The sequence below is a fragment of the Somniosus microcephalus genome, chromosome 2, assembly GCF_052327205.1.
Source record: "Somniosus microcephalus isolate GS21.2 chromosome 2, FLI_Smic_1.0, whole genome shotgun sequence".
NCBI lineage: Eukaryota > Metazoa > Chordata > Chondrichthyes > Squaliformes > Somniosidae > Somniosus > Somniosus microcephalus.
The window spans coordinates 17778400-17800726 of NC_140988.1; the positions used below are offsets into that span (position 1 = coordinate 17778400).

Consider the following 22327-nt stretch of genomic DNA (forward strand, 5'->3'; position numbering starts at 1 on the left):
GCGCTAGGGAGGGAGAGGGGAGGGAGGGAGAGGGGAGGGAGGGACAGAGAGGAAAGCAGGGAGAGACAGGGGGAGGGAGAGAGAGAGGGGGAGGGAGGGAGAGAGGCAGGGAGAGGAGAGGGGGAGAGGGAGAGAGAGGGAGACGGGAGGGAGGGAGGGAGAGAGAGCGGGGAGGGAGGGTGAGAGACAGGGGCAGGGAGAGAGGGGAGAGAGAGAGGGCAGGGAGAGAGAGGGGGAGGGAGAGAGAGAGGGTGAGGGAGGGAAAGAGTGAGGGGGTGGGAGAGAGAGGGAGAGCTCGCCTTCTTCCTTCCTTCCTTCGCAGGGGTCCATCGGGCCGGGCCTGAGGCGCTCCTTCCCCCCCTCTCTCTCCAGGCTAATCCCGAACTAAATCCAGCAGTCTCTCTCTCTCTCTTCCCCCCCGTCTCTCTCCTCTCCCCCCAATCTCTCTCTCTCTCTCTTCCCCCCGTCTCTCTCTTCTCCCCCCAGTCTCTCTCCCCCCCAGTCTCTCTCTCTCTCTCTTCCCCCCAGTCTCTCTCTCTCTCACTCCCCCGTCTCTCTCTTCCCCCAGTCTCTCTCTCTCTCGCTTCCCCCAGTCTCTCTCTCTTCCCCCCAGTCTCTCTCTCTCTCTCTCTTCCCCCAGTCTCTCTCTCTCTCTCTCTCTCTTCCCCCCAGTCTCTCTCTCTCTCGCTCTCCCCCCCAGTCTCTCTCTCTCTCTCTCTCCCCCCAGTCTCTCTCTCCCCCCAGTCTCTCTCTCTCTCTCTCCCCCCCAGTGTCTCTCTCTCTCTCTCTCCCCCCCAGTCTCTCTCTCTCCCCCCCAGTCTCTCTCTCTCTCTCCCCCCAGTCTCTCTCTCCCCCCATCTCCCAGTCTCTTTCTCTCTCTCTCCCCCCGTCTCTCTCTCTCTCTCTCCCCCCCCATCTCTCTCTCTCTCTCTCCCCCCCCATCTCTCTCTACTCCCCCCAGTCTCTCTCTCTCTCTTCCAACAACAACATGCCCTCAAAAAACCCTCGGCACCGCCGGGCACTCCAGCTAGTGCTCAATATAAGTTTTGAACTTATTAAACTGAATGAATATCAAAAAATACAGATCTCAGATTTTTGGCTGATTGTGTGATCCTTACCTCTTGGCTAATACTTATTTTATTACTTTTGCTGTTTGAAATATAGATTGGACCATTTTTGTAATTTAAAAAAAAATATGATATCTAATGGAGTCTAGGATTACTGTTAATATGAATGAATATTGTTAAATGTATTTAGTGAAGAATTGCTTGTTAATTAACTGTTGATTATGCTTGATAAATCTAGTAAAATAATATCATGACCAGTTATCCTACAGTGTGAATCTCAACAACTTGGACTACACCGTCAGTTGCCATTTGCCTTGGCAATCACCAATGCTGCAAAAACTGCCCATACCTCTGCCCTGTGGTGCCTTTGCCCCTGTCAACTAACTTCCCCTTCACCTTTTTTTCTTTCTTGGTTCCATGAGTGTAGATACTGCTCATGGTTTGAGACGGACATGTGGTAAGTGTAGCAAATTTGGGAGGAGCAGGTGACTTTGGCTCTATGATTTCCACAGCTCTCCACCACCGGCGGATTTTCCTCAGCTCATGTCTGGGCCTATTGTGAAATAAGTGATAGAGATTGGTTGCTACGATTAGTCACCAATTCCATTATCACTGCACCATCAAGGGTGGGACCAACAAGCAAAGGGAACCTTGGATGACAAGGGATATACAAAAATGCATTAGGGAAAAAAGGGGGGCTTTTGGCAGTTACAAAAGACTTAAGACGGAGGAAGCCCTAGAGGAGTATAAAAAGTGCAGGGGCATACTTAAAAAAGAAATTAGGACAGCGAGGAGGGGCCATGAAATAACACTGGCGAGCAAAATAAAGGAAAATCCTAAGATGTTTTATAAGTATATTAAGGGCAAGAGGATAACCAGGGAAAGGGTAGGGCCCATTAGGGACCAAAGTGGCAATCTGTGTGTAGAGCCAGATGATGTAGGCGGGGTTTTAAATGAATTTTTTGCATCTGTGTTCACTATGGAGAAAGACAATGTAGACATAGAAATCGGGCAAGGGGACTGTGATATACTTGAACATATTAGCATCGAGAGGGAAGAGGTACTAGAGGTTTTAGCAGGCCAAAAAGTGGATAAATCCCCAGGCCCGGACGAGATGTATCCCAGGCTGCTGTGTGAGACAAAGGAGGAGATTGCAGGGGCTCTGACACAAATTTTCAGAACCTCTCTGGCCACAGGGGATGTACCAGAGGACTGGAGAACAGCTAACGTAGTACCATTATTCAAGAAGGGTAGCAGGGATAAACCAGGGAATTACAGGCCAGTGAGCCTAACATCTGTGGTAGGGAAATTATTGGAAAAGATTCTGAGGGACAAAATTAGTCTCCACTTGGAGAGGCAAGGATTAATCGGGGATAGTCAGCATGGCTTTGTCAAGGGTAAATCATGTCTGACCAATCTGATTGAATTTTTCGAGGGGGTGACTAGGTGTGTGGATGAAGGAAATGCTGTGGATGTGGTATACATGGACTTCAGTAAGGCTTTTGACAAAGTCCCGCATAGGAGACTGGTCAAGAAGGTAAGAGCCCATGGGATCCAGGGTGCCTTGACACGTTGGATCCTAAACTGGCTGAGTGGCAGGAGGCAGAGGGTGATGGTCGAAGGTTGCTTTTGTGACTGGAAGCCTGTGTCCAGTGGGGTACCTCAGGGATCGGTGCTGGGTCCCTTGCTGTTTGTGATCTACATAAATGATTTGGAGGAGAATGTAAAAGGTATGATCAGTAAGTTCGCAGATGACACGAAAATTGGTGGGGTGGTAAATTGCGAGGAGGAAAGCCTCAGGCTACAGGACGATATAAACGGGTTGGTCAGATGGGCGGAAAAGTGGCAAATGGAATTTAACCCTGAAAAGTGCGAGGTGATGCATTTTGGACGGACAAATAAGGCAAGGGAATACACAATGAGTGGTAGGACCCTAGGAAGTACAGAGGGTCAGAGGGACCTTGGTGTACACGTACATAGATCCCTGAAGGCAGCGGAACAGGTAGATAAGGTGGTTAAAAAGGCATATGGGATACTTGCCTTCATTAGCCGAGGCATAGAGTATAAGAGCAGGGAGGTTATGATGGAGCTGTACAAAACGCTGGTAAGGCCACAGCTGGAGTACTGTGTGCAGTTCTGGTCGCCTCACTATAGGAAGGATGTGATTGCTTTGGAGGGGGTGCAGAGAAGATTCACCAGGATGTTACCTGGGATGGAGCGCCTCAGCTATGAAGAAAGACTGAACAGGCTGGGGTTGTTTTCCTTGGAGCAAAGAAGGCTGAGGGGGGACCTGATTGAGGTGTACAAAAGGATGAGGGGCATAGATAGGGTAGATAAAGAGGAACTTTTCCCCTTAGTAGGGGGGTCAATAACAAGGGGGCATAGATTCAAGGTAAGGGGCAGGAGGTTTAGAGGGGATTTGAGGAGGAACTTTTTCACCCAGAGGGTGGTTGGAGTCTGGAACTCACTGCTTAAAAGGGTGGTAGAGGAAGGAACCCTCACAACATTCAAGAAGCATTTGGATGAGCACTTGAAATGCCATTGCATACAAGGCTATGGACCAAATGCTGGAAAATGGGATTAGATTGGACAGGGCCTGATGGACGGCGCAGACACGATGGGCCGAAGGGCCTCTTTCTGTGCTGTATAACTCTATGACTCTATGTGGCTACCAGGATGGTAGAAGGCGAACTCGATGAATCTTGGTCTTTTTTCATCTAGCAATTCCTGGTCCCTAGGCACATAATTCCTTTTAATTATTGAATTCCACCACTGAAGGCTGTATCTCCTTTCATTGGTAGGACATTTACTCTCCTCTTTGCTGAACATTGTACATAAACATTTGATATATGACTGTTTTTTTAAAAAAAACATCCAAAGCGGAATAATATCTACAGAAAAAATGGCCCTGAATTTCCTCGGGGCCTGGGGTGTAACAGAACCAGGAATGCAATGCAGAGGGAGGAAAATCTGACAGGAACCAGAAAGACTGGGCTAGCACCTAGAAGAGGAGCCAACAAGAATTTCCATGGGAGCCTGGGAAAGTGGAACTTCAAGCCACCCCATCATGATGTCACAAGGAAGCGGGGCCAGTAGGAAGGCTTCCCCCACTGGAACTCCTGTTAGTCCCACCTCCTTTGTGCCCAATGATCTGGACACCAGAAAGAAATCAGCACCCGGGTCCTTGGAGGAATATATGTAGGATCCACTGGTGGGGTCGAGTTCAGGTAAGACCCTAGAATTGCGCCTTAAAATATTTTCATGTCAGGCCTCTTATAAAGAGGGGGCCGATGATCTGGACAGCAGCAACTTTTGGAGCCATCACCATTCCCTTCCAGCATCCTGTATGGCTATCTGATGCCCCAAATACTCTGCCAGTGTGAGGATTGGAGGACAGTGGCAGAGAGAGTCCGGAAGATTCTCAGCCCCAACACCCATTAATATAAATGTCTTGCATAGTGCATGTCCATCACACTTCCAACATTACCCTTCAGAATGGTAAAAAAATATTTTAAAAAGTGATGAAAAGCCAGTCACTTCCGCCTAGTTTTTCTGACTCCGATAACCTGGCTTTTCCTCGAGGACAAAAGCTGGAGGGTTTACTGGCAACTGCCAATCTACAGAAGTTTGCCTCAACATCAGACTCTAATTGGACCGAGGATGTTCCTCTTTAGATCGCTTCTCCACGGGTAATGGCCAAGCAATGGTCTTAAAGGGACAGGTCAGGTTAGATGCCGCTCCATCTTAGCAGCTAAACCTGACAAGTGTGCTCCAGATCGCAGACTGCCCCAGAGCAATGACACCAGAGATCAGCTAGTTTATGTTATAAAAAAATGATTAATGACTATAATATTGTAATCTGATTAAAGGATTCAAAGGGCAATCATAAATCAATTTCTTTCTCACTGCATTGTGCTACGATTGGATTATCATTTTGTAATCACTCCCATGTATCTGTTATTCTTTATACAGAGACTGTACAGTGAACCGCCTGGAGATCCACTGCAAAATACATTACACCTTTTCATGAAGTTTGGGACTATCTAGCTACAATGCTGCAGGGAGTAATTCTACCTTTCAACTCAGCCTCTGAGTTGAAAGGTTGTGGCTTCAAGCCCCACATTGGAGACTTGAGCACAAACTCCAGGCTAACACTGCAGTGTTAGAGGTGCTATTATTCAGATGCGATGTTAAACTGAGGCCATGTCTACCAGTTCAGGTAGATATAAAAGATTCTCTGGCATTATTTGAAGAAGAGCAAGGGAGTTTTCCTGGTGTACTGGCCAACAGTTACCTCTCAACTGATGCCACCATTTATGTAATTGCTGTTTGTGGGACCTTGCTGTGCGCAAATTAGCTGCTACATTACAACCGTGACTACACTTCAAAAGTAATGGCCCAGAGATTCGGGCCCCCACGCATGAGGACGCACTGAGTACTCACGCGTAGGCCCAACGAAAGTGCTGGTTTCGTGCATGCACTGCGCATGCGCGGAAACCGGAACTTCCGTTCCCTTGAAAGAAGGGGTTCAGAGGTGGAACACGTGCGCTGGAGAGGCAGCGTGTGCGCATTGAACTTACGTTTTTTTTTCAGGTTTTTCCGGGAGGGTAAGTCTCCAGGAGTTACACATGTAAAAAGCAGGCGCAAGGCCTGCTTTTAACAAGGTAAATGGTGAATTAATTAAAATTAAAACATTTTTCCACAGGTTTATTATTTTTAAATACTTTAAAGAAAGGTAAGTTTATTTTTAGCCCCATTAGAAAATGTAATTAATTTTTTCAAAAATTTAAATTATTGTTTAAAATAGTTATTTTATATAATTTATAGTTATTTTAAAAACGTGATTTTTTTTTATTTATTTGAAGTTTTAGTGATGTTTTGGAGCTTATAGTATTTATGGTTTGACAGCTCTTCCTGTCAATTTTATGAATGGGCATTCCCTTCTACCATTGGCTCACCATGGCCCACGTGATCCCAGGGGATGCATCGAAGTAACTGCGCCCCTGGGATACGCAAGCACTGCGCGCTGGCAGTTGGAGCAGGCCCAGGATCGGAATCCCACGCAGGCCCACAGCTCAACGGCCGGCGCGCTAGGTAAGTGCAGGTCGGGGGCTTGCACCCACGGGAAGCCCCCGACCCGAATTTCTGGGCCATTATATTGCGTGAAGCGCTTTGAGACGTCCTGAGGATATTCAATTCAATTCAATTCAAATCGCTTTATTGGCATGACAAGTTACATCTTATGTTGCCAAAGCATCAGAAAACATTCATGTTTGTTCACAAAAATACAGATCTATCCATACAGTGTATAAACAGATATATCCCTGAGTGTATAAATATATACTTTCATATAATTTATATATACTCTTTTCTTATATTTACTGGTTGTCCCTCTGTTTATGGCAAGCTGATAAATGCAAGTTCTTTCACAATCTAAAGCCGACCAGAGTAATGGGTGATATGATTTACAAATAAAAGTTTTTAAAGTATAATAAAATACGCTAAAATAAAAAGGTAAAATAACCAAGACTAGTTCTGATGTTCATAAACTCTGGAAGTTTTATAATATCAGGACTACCCCCACTAATTAAATAACATCCGTTATGCTAGAGTTCTCTAAGTGGTTTTCAAGATTATTTCATAATACTCACCAACAAGTATTTATAGGTCAGAAGAAGACTACAATAGAGAAATCAGACTCTTTGAGGCTTTGACAGAAAGGTAATTCAGGACTGCTATTAAAAGGTCTTTTCCTGTTTGTGTTGCCTTACTGATTAGTTTGTTGGGAAACAGCAAGAGCAAGCTTCTTATTCACAACCCCCTCGCTAATTTCAATGGGATTGAATTCCCATTGAGAACAAACTGTTCCACTTGTTAAAAGTGCTTTTCTTTAGCTATGTTCTAGCCCAATAATCTAAAGTGATATTGTGCTCAAATGTGTTGCCCAATGCTCTGATTACGCTTGCTTCTCTTTGAGAAGTTCATTGCATTATATTATGTTCAACAAGTGAGTCTTTCTTTCTGGGGTTTATGAAATCCCTCTGCCCTATCCAGTGGTCTCTCTCTAGGGCATGTATCGAATGTGGCTGAGAGAGTGGGCAGACAGCTAACCTGCTTCCCAGACCACTGCCAATGCTGCTCTATGCCAGCCACAAGAAGTTGGGTCCGATTGCTCCAGCCATGATTTTCCCCCTCCTCTTCGGGAAAGTGCCTGGTCTCCACTGGGTGTCTTCCCACAACTGAACGGATGAGATCAGGAAATCAATGAAGTGGGCGAGGACAAGAGGTAGAGAGTATAAAACTCGTGCCCCATCACTTGGTGCCACCAAGCATCAGTACTCCAACATGGTAATAATTTATACTTAAAAATCAATGGCTTCCCTGATAGTGAATAGTTAGTATGGAACTAAGCCATACAAAACAGGATGGTCCCATAATTTATTCCCTGGTCTGAGCTGGAGTGCTATTTATTTGCCGCAACATCTGAGCTAGGAAGGTCAAAAACAGTCTGGCTTTCCTGCCCCAGGTCACCAGCCACTGACTTCTGTTGAGAAATGCAGATGTGAAAATATTGGGCAAGGACAATGTCAATCATTGGCTGCCATTGACAATTAGCCAGTCCATACCCATGGGTCAAGCATGAAGAATGATTGGCTCGGCAAGTTACCAGGCAACAGGCATTGCCCATGGATCTGTGCCCTCACAATCAAGCAGCACCTTCCGAGGGAGAGGGGAGAAGATTGGAGAGGAACAGAAAGACAAATTCAATTTTGTGGTTTTCCAAGAAAATTGGGGGTCATTCTCACCTTCACCGCTTGCGTGGGAAACTGGAGGAGCGGATTGCCCACCCGTGACAGAACATAGGAACAGGTGTAGGTCATTCAGCCCCTCGAGCCTGTTCTGCCATTCAAGCAGACCAAGACTGACCTGTGACCTCCAGCCTGATTGCCATCAAAATCAATGAAAATGAGAATCTCGCGGTTTCTGTAACAGCTGGGAGATTTGTCCCACCAGTTCACTGCCCGAGCAGGGAAGATGAAAGTTGCCCCCATCAATAGGTGAAGAGTTCTAGATCGGTATTAGTACTGATAAACGTGAATTGCTGATAAGAGCAGTGTTTCGCTCATCAGCAAAATCTCCCCCCCCGCCCCCCCAATGCTCTTTGTCCAACCATTGGCAGCCGTGCCTTCAGCTACCACTCTCTGGAATTCCCTCGCTAAACCTCTCCACCTCTTCACCTTCCCTCTCCTCCTTTAAGACTCTCCTTAAAACCTGTCTCTTTGACCAAGATTTCGGCTACTTCTAATCATTTTTTTTGGCTCAGCGTCCAATTTTCCTTACGCCTCTACAAAGTGCTTTGGGACGTTCTTCCGCATTAAATGCACCTTGTTGTTGTGCAATCGGCTGTTCCTATTTTTCACTTTTTTTTGCAATGTGGGTTACTCTGACAAGATGCTATTTTGACAACCATCCCTAATTGCCCTGAAGGCATTAAGAGTCAACCATGTTGTGTGGGACTGGATTCATATGTGTGTGCGACTGGATTCACATGTAGACAAGTCCGGGTAGTGTGGCAGGTTCCCTTCCCTGGAGGACATTGGTGAACCAGTTGGGTTTTTACAACAACTTGGAAGCTTTTCATGGTTATTTTTTCTGGTGCCAGCCCACACATTACACAATTTATTGAGTTCAATTTGCTGTGGTGAGATTTGAACTCATGACCTCCGGCCTGTTCTGCCATTCAAGCAGACCAAGGCTGACCTGTGACCTCCGGCCTGATTGCCATCAAAATCAATGAAAATGAGAATCTCACGGTTTCTGTAACAGCTGGGAGATGCCTCCTTTTTTTTTACATTCTATTATATCTGATCCTATATCCTAGGAATTTTTTTTTATTCATTCACGGGTTATGAGCATTGCTGGCTAGGCCAGCATTTATTGCCCATCCCTAATTGCCCTTGAGAAGGTGGTGGTGAGCCGCCTTCTTGAACCGCTGCAGTCCGTGTGGGAGGGAGGTCCAGGATTCTGACCCAGCGACGATGAAGGAATGGCCGATACACTTCCAAGTCAGGATGGTGTGTGACTTAGAGGGGAACATGGAGGTGGTGGTGTTCCCATGCTCCTGCTGTCCTTGTCCTTCTAGGTGGTAGAAGTTACGGGTTTGGGAGGTGCTGCCGAAGAAGCCTTGGCGAGTTGCTGCAGTGCATCTTGTAGATGGTGCACACTGCAGCCACGGTGCGCCGGTGGTGGAGGGAGTGAATGTTTAATTAGTATTGGTGATATTAGTGGCGCAATGCTTAATACCTTTAGATGGTTGATGCCTGCCTTAAAATGGCAGAGGAATATCACATCATATTATCGGCTGTCCACTAAGATTACCAAAAGTAATTTCTGGGCTTTTAACTTTAATTACACCTATCATTGTGCAACTGGCACCCTGCTTTTCATTGTTTTGTCTTGTTGATGTTATTAAAAACACTGCACATTCCTATTAACCTAAAAGCTTCCCGCCCATCACCAGAAGTTTCGCAACTAAAAATGAAACTCTGTGCTGCTCCCCGCAATTAACTAAATATAACCATTACAGCAGCTCACTGCCTTACTGGGCTTAGGCATGTTGGGGCTTTTACATTCAACACAACAAACCACTACCCGCTGAATATCCAGTATTTATCTATGACCCAGAACCCGGGGGGCGGGGGCATGGGGGCGTGGGTGCCAAGGAATGTGGCAACTGTTGTTTCTGAAGGTCAATTTAGAATGGCAACTGTTGTTTCTTTTACAGGCCAATTCTAATTGTGCCTGGGTTACTATTTGCTGTCATTATCACTTCATTTGTTACCACACAAAATGTCATTTCTTTATCGCTTCTTCACTTCCCAAATTCTCAATGAATAGATGTTTCTTTCCCTCCAATTTTTCTTTTTCATTTCACCCCCCCCCCCCCAACTTAAAGTTGCAACTACGACTGGGATAAAAAAAAATTGCTTAGGCGGAAGTGTCCTCCAACTAATGCCCCACCCAAGCGGCCATTCTTTATGTGTGAGACAGCGAGTGTGTGTCAGCAGAATAATAAACAATGGGAGAACATCCGCCAGCATCCTGGGATAATGATCCTGGTTCTCTTAATGCGTTCTTCATAACAGAGAGGGCACCTGGCCGGGACACCCACCCCTGCTGCCCCTCTCGAGGTCGGGTAACTCAGCACACACCTGTGGGTCAAATTTGAGGCCTTTCTGATTGATCTCTGTGGCGCATTTAACACCTGACCCATCAGAAAGGGCAAGCAAGAAATCTGACACTTGTAAACCAGGTTTCTATATTTTAAAAGATGATCAATTTGTAACAGATTACTCCAATGTTTTACTAGCTGGCCACTCATTCCCCTATCCTCCCCTATCAGCTCAGTCAAACTTCAGTTATCTGTATCCTATCCTATCCAAGTCCTGCTCACCCATCACCCCTGTCCTTGATGAAGCACATTAGGACACTGCGCCGCAACACCTCCAATTTAAAATTCTCATCCTTGTGTTCAAATCCCTCCATGGCCTCGCCCCCTCCCTATCTCTGTAACCTCCTCCAGCTTTACAACTCCCGCCACCCACCCCCCCCCTTCACAAGCTGAACTCTCCATTCCGCTGAACCTCTTGTGTGTCTGATCCTCCCTTTGTCCCAGTATTAGTGGTCATGTCATCAACCTAAACCGCAAATTCCCTACACCCCTCATCCTCAGCACCTCCCTCTCCTCCTTTAAGTCCCTTCTTAAAACCCATCTCTGCCCCTCGTAATCATTCCTTAGAATCACAGAAGGAGGCCATTTGGCCCAACGAGCCTGTGCCGGTGCTTTCGAAGAGCAATCCAGTTAGTCCCACTCTCCCGCTCTTTCCCCATATCCCTGCAATTTTTTCTCCTTCAAGTATTTATCCAATTCTCTTTTGAAGGCTATTGAATCTGCCTCCACTGCCCTATCAGGCAGTGCATTCCAAATCCTAACCACTCGTTGCATAGAACACTTTTTCCTCATGTCGCCTCTGGTTCTTTTGCCAATCACCTTAAATCTGTGCCCTCTGGTTATCGACCCTTCAGCCATTGGGAACAGTTTCTCTTTATTTACTGTATCTAAACCCTCCTTGATTTTAAACTTCTCTATCAATTCTCCTCTAGCTTTCTCTGCTCTAACCCCTATAACCTCTATAACCCCAGCTTCTCCAGCCCATCCACGTAGATTTGGCTCAGTGTCTTTACACCTCTCTGAAGCACCGTGGGATGTTTTTCTATTACAGTGTCAGCCTTGGTTCAGTCGGTAGCCCTCCCGCCTCGGAGTCAAAATGGTTGTGGGTTCAAGTCCCACTCCAGAGAGATCCAATGACACTATCTCGAAGAAGAGCAGGGGGGTTCTCCCCGGTGTCCTGGCCAATATTTATCCCTCAATCAACATCACTAAAGCAGATTATCTGGTCATTTATCTCAGTGCTGCTTGTGGGAGCTTGCTGCGCAAAAATTGGCTGCTGCATTTCCTACATTACAGCAGTGACTACACTTCAAGAGCATTTCATTGGCTGAAGCAACATTTTGGGATGTCCTGAGGTTGTGAAAGGCGCTATATAAATGCAAGTTCTTTTTTTTTAAAGGCCAAAATAAATGCAAGTTGTTGTTATTTGTACCTGAGACTGTTCAGTCTCTCGTACTACATGAGAATTGTTTAGCACAGAAAATCAGATCTTATACAAGAGCATTTTAGTGTCCAGCAATTAAGTGACAAGTATTATTGGGCTGATTTATCAAACATGTTATGCTTCAATCAGGTACAAATACTTGAGTGTTAAGCTTAATGGCTCCTCTGATAGCTGAGGAAATGTATTCAGTAAGTAACAACCATATAGACCAGACAAGTCTCAGCTTCAAAGCCCCAGTCTGCACTGAGTTAGCTTACCTCAGCCAATGGGGAAGTAGGGCACCCTATAATTAGCTTAAGTGCTTGTATAAAACAGGATAAAATCAGCCCCTGGTCACTATTGCAATGAACCCTACTGGAAGTATGCGGATGCCGGATGAGGATAGGAATGGGACTTGCTGTGATGCCCAAAGCAGTCGAATAGTTTGATGCACAAATAACAGTCACTTGGGTGAGGTGTGCCAGGGCACCTGTGAATTTTACCTTAGGAGAGATGGGGAAAGTAGTGTTATACTTGGGTTTAGGAATTGTACAGAGTGTGGGTCGATAGCAAATGGCTTTGCATATTAGAATCCTATATTTGGATTAGGTTGGACACCTGTGTATACAATACTCATCCTTTCGCAAGTGGAAAGTAATATATTTGCAAGCTGTGTGGAGTGCCAAGTACAACACACACACCAGCATGGTAAAATATCTGGCACAAGTCTGTTCCTGTTCAAGAGACAGGGGAGGAAAGTTGTCGCTGGTGAACAGGAGGTGAAACCCATCAACCCCCAGAAATGGTGGGAGTGATTCTAATCTGCAGTTTTGTGATTGCATCGTGCGGGGGTGGGACGGAAGGGAGTGGAACACTGATCGGACTGGGAATCCTTGCCCATCTAGACGCGCTGCCTTCCAACGCCAGCCCAAGAAAGAAAAGATCAGAGATAGTGTCCCGGCTGATAAGCTTCCCCTACCTTTACACCCACTCGAGGCAGCTTTGAAAATGTAGGGCTTTTAGATGTTTAAACTTCCCTCATTATATCATATCACTTTCAGTTTTTAAAAGCCTTGCCTTTAATCTCATTTGTTTCTCTGTCTGTCTCTTTTTGTTTCACCATTTTTGTGCACAAAGTGGAACGAGACATTTAAATATCATTTTCTCAGACACTATTGCTGTTTATACCACAAAGTATTAGTTTACCATCAATGCCACTTTGAAACCACTACTGACCCTGCGTATCCCATACACTCGCTGACCTTTTATTCACTTCACTCCTGTTTACTGTCTGACTCCCTCCCAAGTTGTTTCCCTCTTCCGACTGTTACGCTCCCAGTCTGTCCCATTCCGGCTACTCTTTCTCTTTTATTGTGGCTTTTCCTCCTACTCTCTTTCCTCCCTATCACTGTCCCTTTCACACAACTATGGGCAAATAGCCAGCAAGGCCCCAGTGTACCACTTAACTCACAATGGACCACAACATTATCATATCAAACCGCCGGGCCCTGCAACTGCACAAAAAAAGGTTTGCAACAATTTTTAATCATTCACGTGTTTTAGACTTCACATGTGGCACCGACAGCGCCTAATAATTCAAAGTAAAGTTTTGTGCTAGAAAATTTGAATTATCCAATCATTTGAATTGAGTAACATAAATAACACAGCAAAGTAGGAATTGGGAGCTTACAAACAAAATGATGAGTTCATTTGCATTGAGGAGTAGAACAACTGATTTGTGCATGCAGTGTAGTATTAAGATTGTTTTGTATGAGGAAAGATTGGATAGGCTGGGGTTGTTTTCTTTGAGGGGAGATTTTACTGAGGTGTATAAAATTATGAGGGGCCTAGATAGAGTGGATAGGAAGGACCTACTTCCCTCGGCAGAGAGCTCAATAACCAAGGTGCATAGATTAAAGTAATTGGTAGAAGGATTAGAGGGGAGTTGAGGAGAATTTTTTTCACCCAGAGGGTGGTGGAGGTCTGGAACTCACTACCTGAAAGGGTGGTAGAGGCAGAAACCCTCATCGCATTTCAAAAATACTTGGATATGCACTTGAAGTACCATAACCTACAGGGCTACAGACCAGGAGCTGGAAAGTGGGATTAGGCCGGATGGGTCTTTTTCAGCCGGCACAGACGCGATGGGCCGAATGGCCTCTTTCTGTGCCGTAAACTTCTATGATTCTATGGTTGTTTAACTTTTAACCATTTAGTTACCAATCATTGGTATATATTATACAAATGCTGAACAGTGCAGATTCACTAGGATGCGGCATAGTAAGCGGAAATACAAATACGAAGAATGACATTGGGGCTGTTTTCACTAGAACGGAGAGATTAAGCGTGATTGGATAGAGATGTTTAATATTGTGAAGGAATGGAACAGACTGTTTCCAGTGATTGAGGGGTCTAGAACGAGGAGACATAAATATAAGATTAAATGTAAGAAAAATAGGACAGAGAAACTCTTTTACACAGACAGTTGTGAGGCTGTGGAATTCACTTCAGGAGTTAGCGGTCGAAGCAGAGAACATTTAAGAATATGTTAGGTAGGTGGTTGACGGAAAAGGGGAATAAAGGGATATGGGATCAGAGCAGAAACATGGGATTAGGACTATTACGGAGGATAAACACCAACACGGACTGGTTCAGTCGAACGGCCAGTCTCTTGTGTTGTAATTTCTATGTAATCATCCTGAGGAACCATACTCTATAATAAAACTACTGCTTTATAATCATCAATAGATGGGACCATTTTTAGATGTCTTTTTAAAAGGGCATTATTGTACCTGAAATATTGCAAGCAATGCTTCTAACCAGTTTCTTAAGCATGCAATGAGATGATGTAATTCACTTTGTGACCAAGTGGTTGGTATTGAAATAGGTCAGTGTGTCATTTATGCATAATATCGCAGTGATGGGATTCTTCTTGTGGCTTGTCTGGGCTATCTCCTCTGCAAGAAGATAACGAGTTCCTCTTCTAAAAGGCAATGATGCTCGTGCCTCTTAAGAATCCATAAGTGGTGCTGCCTTTGATTTGCTACATCAATTCTAAACAAACAATCTTTTAATGCATATTAACACCCACTGATATTAGGTTAATATAACAGTGCACAATGTAAGTAATAGTTTCATTTTCAGATTTAATTTTTGACACAAGGTGTCAGCCTTGGCTCAGTGGTAGCATTCTTGCCTCTGAGTCAGAAGGCTCTTGGTTCAAGTCCCACTCCAGAGACTTGAGCACGTAATGAAGGATAACACTTCAGGAGTTTGCACTGTTGGAGGTGCCGTCTTTCAGATGAGATATTAAAACAAGGCCCTCTCAGGTGGACATAAGAGGTCCCCTGGCACTATTTGAAGAAGAACAGGAGAGTTCTCCCTGGAGTCCTGGCCATGTTTATCCCTCAACCAACACCTAAAATAGATTATCTAGTCATTTATCTCATTGCTGTTTATGGGACCTTATTGTGTGAAAATTGGCTGTTACGTTTCCTACATTACAACAGTGACTACACTTCAAAAAGTACTTCATTAGCTGTAAAGCGCTTTGGGACATCCAGAGGTCATGAAAGGTGCTATACAAATGCAAGTACTTTCTTTCTTTTCACATAGAGCAGTGGAGAATAGGTGGTCTCCTTTGCCAAGAATAGCCTTCCATTAAAATACTGGACATTATACATGCAGATGGACTATCCTTTTAGCATAAAGTCACTTGCTTCTTAATTATATGGCAACTCTAACCTTATCACATGCTATCACTGCTACCAAAACATGCATTATCTGAACAAGCCCCGCTGACCACTGAGTTTGTACTTTATTGAATGTACGTTCTTATATGTTGTATTTTGCATTAGGGTATGTGAGAGGGATTAACTGACCTGAATCCATATCACAAAGACCCCCTACTTCCAACTCTGTAACATTGCCCATCTCTGTCCCTGCCTCAGCCCATCTGCTGCTGAAACCCTCATTCATGCTTTTGTTACCTCCAGACTTGACTATTCCAAAGCTCTCCTAGCTAGCTACCCATCCTCGACCCTCTATAAACTTTAGCTTACCCAAAACTTTGCTGCCCGTCTCCTAACTTGCACTAAGTCCCGCTCAACCATCACCCGTTGGCTCCCGGTCCATCAACGCCTCAAATTTAATATTCTCATCCTCGTGTTCAGATCTCTCCATGGCCTCGCCCCTCCCTATCTCTGTAAGCTTCCCCGGCCTTGCAATCCTCCCAGGACTCTGCGTTCCTCCAACTCTAGACTCTTGTGCATCCACCACTCCCTTCGCTCCACCATTGCCGGCTGTGCCTTCAGCCATCTAAGCCCTAAGCTCTGGAATTTCCACCCAGAAGCTCTCCACCTTTCCACCTCTTTCTCCGCCTTTAAGATGCTCCTTAATACCTACAGCTTTGAGCAAGTTTTCAGTCACCCCTCCTAATATCTCCTCCTTTGGTTCGGTGTCAATTTTTGTTTGATTACGCTCCTGTGAAGCGCCTTGGCATGTTTTACTATGTTAACGGTGCTATATAGATGCAAGTCATTGTTTGTCTGGAATTTCTTTAAATTTTATCTGCTGCTACAAGCCCAGACAACCCCAGGGATTAATTCTAACATATATATGAACCCGCATATTCATACTAACATCCACAAGCGGGTGTGTCTAATGAATATGCTATATTAAATCTGACATTCCTACTTAAGTGCAGGTGTCTCTGCACCAGCCTGGGGCTCTGGTTATATCCATCTCCTTGACCGTGCTGATTGCTAGACCATGACAAGCTATTTCACCATGTCCAGAACAGTAGAACCAGAGGACACAATCTGCACTTGATGGAGGGGATAAATTCAAAACTAATCTGCAGAAACTCAGTCAGCGAGTGGTCAGTCTATGGAACAGGCTTCCTGGAGAGATGGTGGAAGCAGTTAGTGTTGATTCATTCAAATACAATTTAGATAGATTTCTTTTGGAATGTTATTCCAAAATAACATTTTGGGATACAGTATGTGAGTAATTTGAGACATGACGTGTGGTAAGTGTAGTGTTATTGGGAGGAACAGGTGGCTTTAGACCTATGGGGGGAAAAATTCCGTATCGCCCCATTTGGGGCGCCATTATCAGCAGTGCGCAAAGTTTAGCGCCTGGCGCTAATTATCGCCTCCGACAGCAAACTTGGCTTTTATCGCCCCTGGAGGTGATTGGAGCACTAAATCAGGCGCTACACACCTCTCTTAAGGCGCTAAGGCCGAGGAGCGAGGCGCTACCTCAGAGCGCTGGCGAAGCTCATGTGATGTCAGTCAGCAATGGAACACCGACACACTGGCGCCGGCCAGTTCTTAAAGGGGTGGGTTGATCTTGCTCTCCATCCACATCCTGCTCATTGCAGCCTTGAATCTCGGCCTGGAGAGACCTGTACATCAAATCTGCTGGAAAGAACAATGGAGAGACCCAGGGAAAGAGCTCACAGTGCAGCCCCCATAGTCTCTTCTAAATCGATCCAAGGAAGGGCAAATCAAAATGAACCTACAAAGTGCTGCTCAGTACCCAAAACTCCTTCACACAGCATTGAATCTCTCCAGGAGTCTCTCTCCATCTCTCTCTCTCTCTCTCTCTCAGAATGCGTGGTGCAAAAATGTCACCAACAAAAAAAGGCAGGAAGCGGTCGCCTTTAAATAGCGCTCCCCCAGTCCCTTTCTGACTGCAGAACGCACCCCACAACCTGTTGTTGCTAGTGGCAGGCAGTAAGGCAGGGGGCTCCACTCAATATCCAGTCCGGGGCACTACCGGGGCGTTGCACACTCGACTGACGTCACGATCTGCCGGCGCAGGAGATCGTGGTGGTAGTGTTTAGCGCCGTCACAAAATGTCTAGTTAATTTCGCGAGAGGCGCAGATATCGCCGCGCCCGGGCGCTAGTTGCTTTGCGCCCCACTTGGCACCCTCTTAAGGTGCTAACAGGAGGCGCAAACAACTGAATTTTTCCCCCATGGTTCCCAAAGCTCTCCACCACTGGGGTTTTCCTCATGTCATGTCTGGGTCTGTTGTCAGCCAATTGATAGAGATTGGTTGTTACGATTAGTCAACAACTCCAGTATCACTGTATCATGTGGCTACCAGGCTGGTAGAAGGTGAACTAGGTGGACCTTGGTCTTTTTCCTTCCGGCAGTTCCTACGTGCCTATTCTCCTCTCTTGTAGCTGACACCTAGGAAGTAAATTTTCATCATCATCACCGCCTGGGTGGTAATCTCCTGCTCGCCGTGTGTTTAGGGCAGCGATTTTCACATTTTTTTCCATGAAAACATTGGCTCATTCCCCGTGACCCCCCCCCCCAAATATTGATTCACCCCCAACCCTCCCCGAGATTAACATCTGAAATTATCTACTTAAAGCAAAACTGTACCATCATTGCTGTAAACACGTTAGCAAGTCATCAAAAACAGAAAATAAAGTACAGAACTCTGATGATAAAATCTGAAGACCTTACAGACCACAGGAATTCCCTCAAGGGACCCCAGTTTGGAAACCTATGATGTAGGCTTTCGAGGTTTGAGTTAAACCGATAAGATGGCAATTGAAAAATGTAGAACTCGACGTTAATTTGTTAACATCAAAGATATAAACATAAACTTTTACATAATAATTTGTATAATTTTACTTTCAATAATGTTGGTTAATGTTTCTGAGCTTCAACTAAAGTACTAAAAAAGAGGAAGTAACTCCTGGAGTCCTTGTTAATAATAGCATTTCATGAGAGCACAGCCAGTCTCGTGAGGGGAGCAAAGATAAAATATCCCTACAGTTTTTAACTTTTATCTGACGGAATGCAATGACACCCTTCCCCTGCACACAAAAAGACTGTGCAACCAAAAGAAAGAAAAGAAAGAAATCGCATTTATATAGCGCCTTTCATGACTTCAGGTTGTCCAAAAGCGCATTACAGCCAATAAAGTACTTTTGAAGTCTAGTCACTGTTGTAATGTAAGAAATATAGCAGACAATTTGCACACCAGGTTCCACAGACAGCAATGTGATAACGACCAGATAATCTTCTCCAGTGATATTGGTTAAGGGATAAATATTGGCCAGGACACCAGGGAGAACTCCTCTACTTTTCTTTGAATAGTGCGATGGGATCTTTTATAGCCACCTGCGAGGGCAGGTTTAACCTATACAAAAAATAGCACCTCCGACAGTGCAGCACTCCCTCAGCACTGCACTGGAGTGTCAGCCTAGATTATGTGATCAAGTCTCTGGAGTGGGACTTAAGCCTACACTCTTCTAACTCAGAGGCGAGAGCATTACCAACTGAGCCATGACTGACACCCAAGCAAACACCAAATTATAACAAAACTAAATACGGAAAAGTGAAGAGCCTGCATATACCAGGTAACTTTGTCATGTGTCATTTATAGCAGTTTGGGCGAAAGCTCATCGACCTGAAACGTTAACTCTGTTTCTCTCTCCACAGATGCTGCCTGACCTGCTGAGTATTTCCAGCATCTTCTGTTTTTATTGTAGAATTATTGGAGCTGAAGAAATTTAAAGCACCGTCATTACAATATCCATGCATGGAAACTAAACTCTCCTTGTGTTCTTCAACCTTACAATGTGCACGATTTTCAGATACTAAACCTTACACTTAATGTTAAAGGGGGGGTCCATTTAGATTTACTGAATAAACTCAATTTACAAAAAAGTCTTCTAACTGTTGCGTAACATTACAGAGAATTACTCCGAAATGGAAACATAGAAACAGGACGTTGAGCCAGCCAGTCCGTGTCGGTGTTTATCCTCCACACAAGCAGTAGTCTTAATCTCAGGTGCCCGTCCTGTTCCCATATCCCTTTATTCCCCCGTTTCCTTCAGCCTCCTAGCTAACCCAGTCTGTAATGTTGACATGGGGCGTTTGGCTTTCCTTGGGGTTTCTCCTGCTCTGTCGCTGTTACTTTGGCAGAAACAACAACAACTTGCATTTATACGGTGCCTTTCATTTAGTAAAATGTCCCAAGGCGCCTCACTCACATGATCCGGGGTTCTGCCAAAGATATGGCGGAGAAACGGGTTAAACGAGAAAATTCACCCCCCTGGATGGTCTCTGCTTCAGTCACTAACTCTGGTGGTACGTTCCAAAGCGCCCTTTAAAATAGTTTCTCCTGATTTCTGTCCTAAATCTCTGACATTGACCTTATATCTAGGTCCCCTCATTCTATACCTCTTCAACCACTGGACAGAATCTATTTCTATCCACTCTGTCCCATCCCTTCATGATTTTAAACATGTCCATCAAATCTCTCTGTAATCTCCTCTGTTCTAAGCCCCAACCTTTTAACATGTTGGAACAAACGTTTTTGAAATCATTTTAATGTTGCCAGAGGATCCTTGCTGGTTATATTAATTGTAGGTCAACGTTTCTCCTGTTCAGTCGGCAGTTTCTGTTCAAACAACCCTAGAACTGGTTTCCCTTCAGTTAACATAAAGCTCATTGTGATGGAATGGGACCTTCATATTCTCTACCTGCTCTAGTGCACAGCAAAAACAGACTCTGCCATCAATCCTGGTCAAATTCTCTCTTGAACCATGCACAACCAGAAGGCAGACCAACTGTTATAGGTAACGTGGTCCCTATGGGCAGTTGCATTGGGATCTGAGACTGAGTAGAGTCCCTAGTTCCCAACCCAACCGCAAGATGTTGTTTCCCTTAGCAGAGAGGTCAATAACCAGGGGGCAGAGATTTAAAGTAATTGGTAGAAGGATTAGAGGGGAGTTGAGGAGAACTTTTTTCACCCAGAGGGTGGTGGGCGTCTGGAACTCACTATCTGAAAGGGTGGTGGAGGCAGAAACACTCACCACATTCAAAAAGTACTTGGATAGGCACTTGAAGTGCCGTAACCTACAGGGCTACGGACCAAGAGCTGGAAAGTGGGATTAGGCTGGAGAGCTCTTTTTCAGCCGGCACAGACACGATGGGCCGAATGGCCTCCTTCTGAACCGTAAATTTCTATGATTCTATGTCTAATGGCGCTATCCTATGTCCCCACGGCACTATCCGTGGGATACGAGTCCCAATCCCCGAAGAAAAATCCCCAAACTTTGCCATTTCCCCCCATTCATTCCTGGTGGGACCCCCAACCCCTTCCTCAACCCAATGCCGACCTTAACCAGGCTGAGGTCCTCCTCGATGTCACTCACCTGGCTGCCCAGGGGATTCTTCTTGTTGACTTTCGCCTGCTGGATGCCGACAGACCGGTTGGTCGGGAACTGGTCCGGGAGCTGCCCGCTGGCCGGGGATTTGATGGAGTTGACTTTGGACCTGCCGCTGTCAATCCTTTGAACGCTCAGGATGAGGAGTGCGGTCCAGAGCAAGAAAGCGCCCGCGGGAGACATCGCCAAACGGGCAGAGAGAGCGAGCGAGCGGGAGAGGGAGAGAGAGAGAGGTGAGGACTTAAAAAGAAGCTTTAAAAATAAATAAAAATACAAACTGGGCAGGGTGAGTCTCGACTGGATATCCCAATGGAATTGATTTATTGATTATCACGACTATTATCTTCCTTAAGGGAAATTGCCTGAAACTGCTCGACGTTTGAAATTGAGTCTGAGATCGCCGTCTGTGCCCCTCCCGCTCTCAGCCCCTCTATTTATAAAGCTGACTCCCTCCGCCCCCCAATTCAGGAGATGACAGAGGGGAGGGAGGGAGGGAAGGGGGTCGGATCCAGGCGGGTCTCCCCCACTCCTCAACCACCTCCCCTCCCCATCCCCGTGCAGCCGTCCCCCAGAGACTCACGCCCAGCTGGGAAGGCACACCAGAGAGCAGGCAGCGTGAATGAAGAAAGGAATACTAATAAAGGAAGCCGAGCGAGGAGGAGACTCCCTCCTTGTGCGGGCCAGTGTCCTCTCGCCGCTACTGAGCGCTGGAGGACCAGCGAGGGACAACTTCCAACCAACCCTCGGTCCGCCGGTCCAGCGGCCAATGTCCAGACTCAATCGGGGCCAAAATGCTGCCGGATTGAGACTGGGCGCTTGTTGAAACTCTTAATCGCTTGAAGTTCCGATCGCAGATTTTTTTTAAACCCCAAAATATTAAACATAGACTGAGATGTTCCAGTCTGGAGAATGACCGTCTGGGGGATGGAGAATGTAAAGTCCAGCGGGGGGGGGGTGGGATTGGGGTAATTGCAAGGGTCGGGTCAGGTACGTGGTCAATATCAGCGATATTGGCCAAACTTATCACTTGCCGCAGGCTCCCGGACCTTCCACTCTGTCTCATCTCAAAGTGCAAGGTAAGCAATCTTTCGTTTGATTCTCAAAGATCACTGAAGGCCCCCCCCCCCACCCCCCATCCATCCCCAAACAAAAAACAGGAACATTTGGGAGGGATTAGACTGATACACGAAAATTAAAAGAAGGTACAGTAGATATTTTAAAACTTTAAATAAAAGTTAATGAAAGAGCCTGGCAGAACACAGGGGTAAAGGAACGAATGAGCCAGCCGCAGTTATTAAGGGGGGTTAAAGAAAGAAAGGCTTGCATTTATATAGCGCCTTTCACGACTACCGGACGTCCCAAAGCGCTTTACAGCCAATGAAGTACTTTTTGAAGTGTAGTCACTGT

At 45.6% G+C, this 22327-nt stretch overlaps 1 protein-coding gene across 1 annotated transcript in view; it reads right to left on the reverse strand.

Moving 5' to 3' along the window:
• Positions 1 to 21411, reverse strand: part of dkk2 (dickkopf WNT signaling pathway inhibitor 2) — a 49655-nt gene extending 28244 nt beyond the window's left edge. The window contains exon 1 of the mRNA XM_086003472.1: positions 20909 to 21411. Within this exon, the coding sequence (XP_085859598.1) occupies positions 20909 to 21103 (195 nt within the window). The 5' untranslated portion in view covers positions 21104 to 21411. The remainder of the gene's footprint in view (positions 1 to 20908) is intronic.
• Between the last annotated feature and the right edge of the window lie 916 nt (positions 21412 to 22327).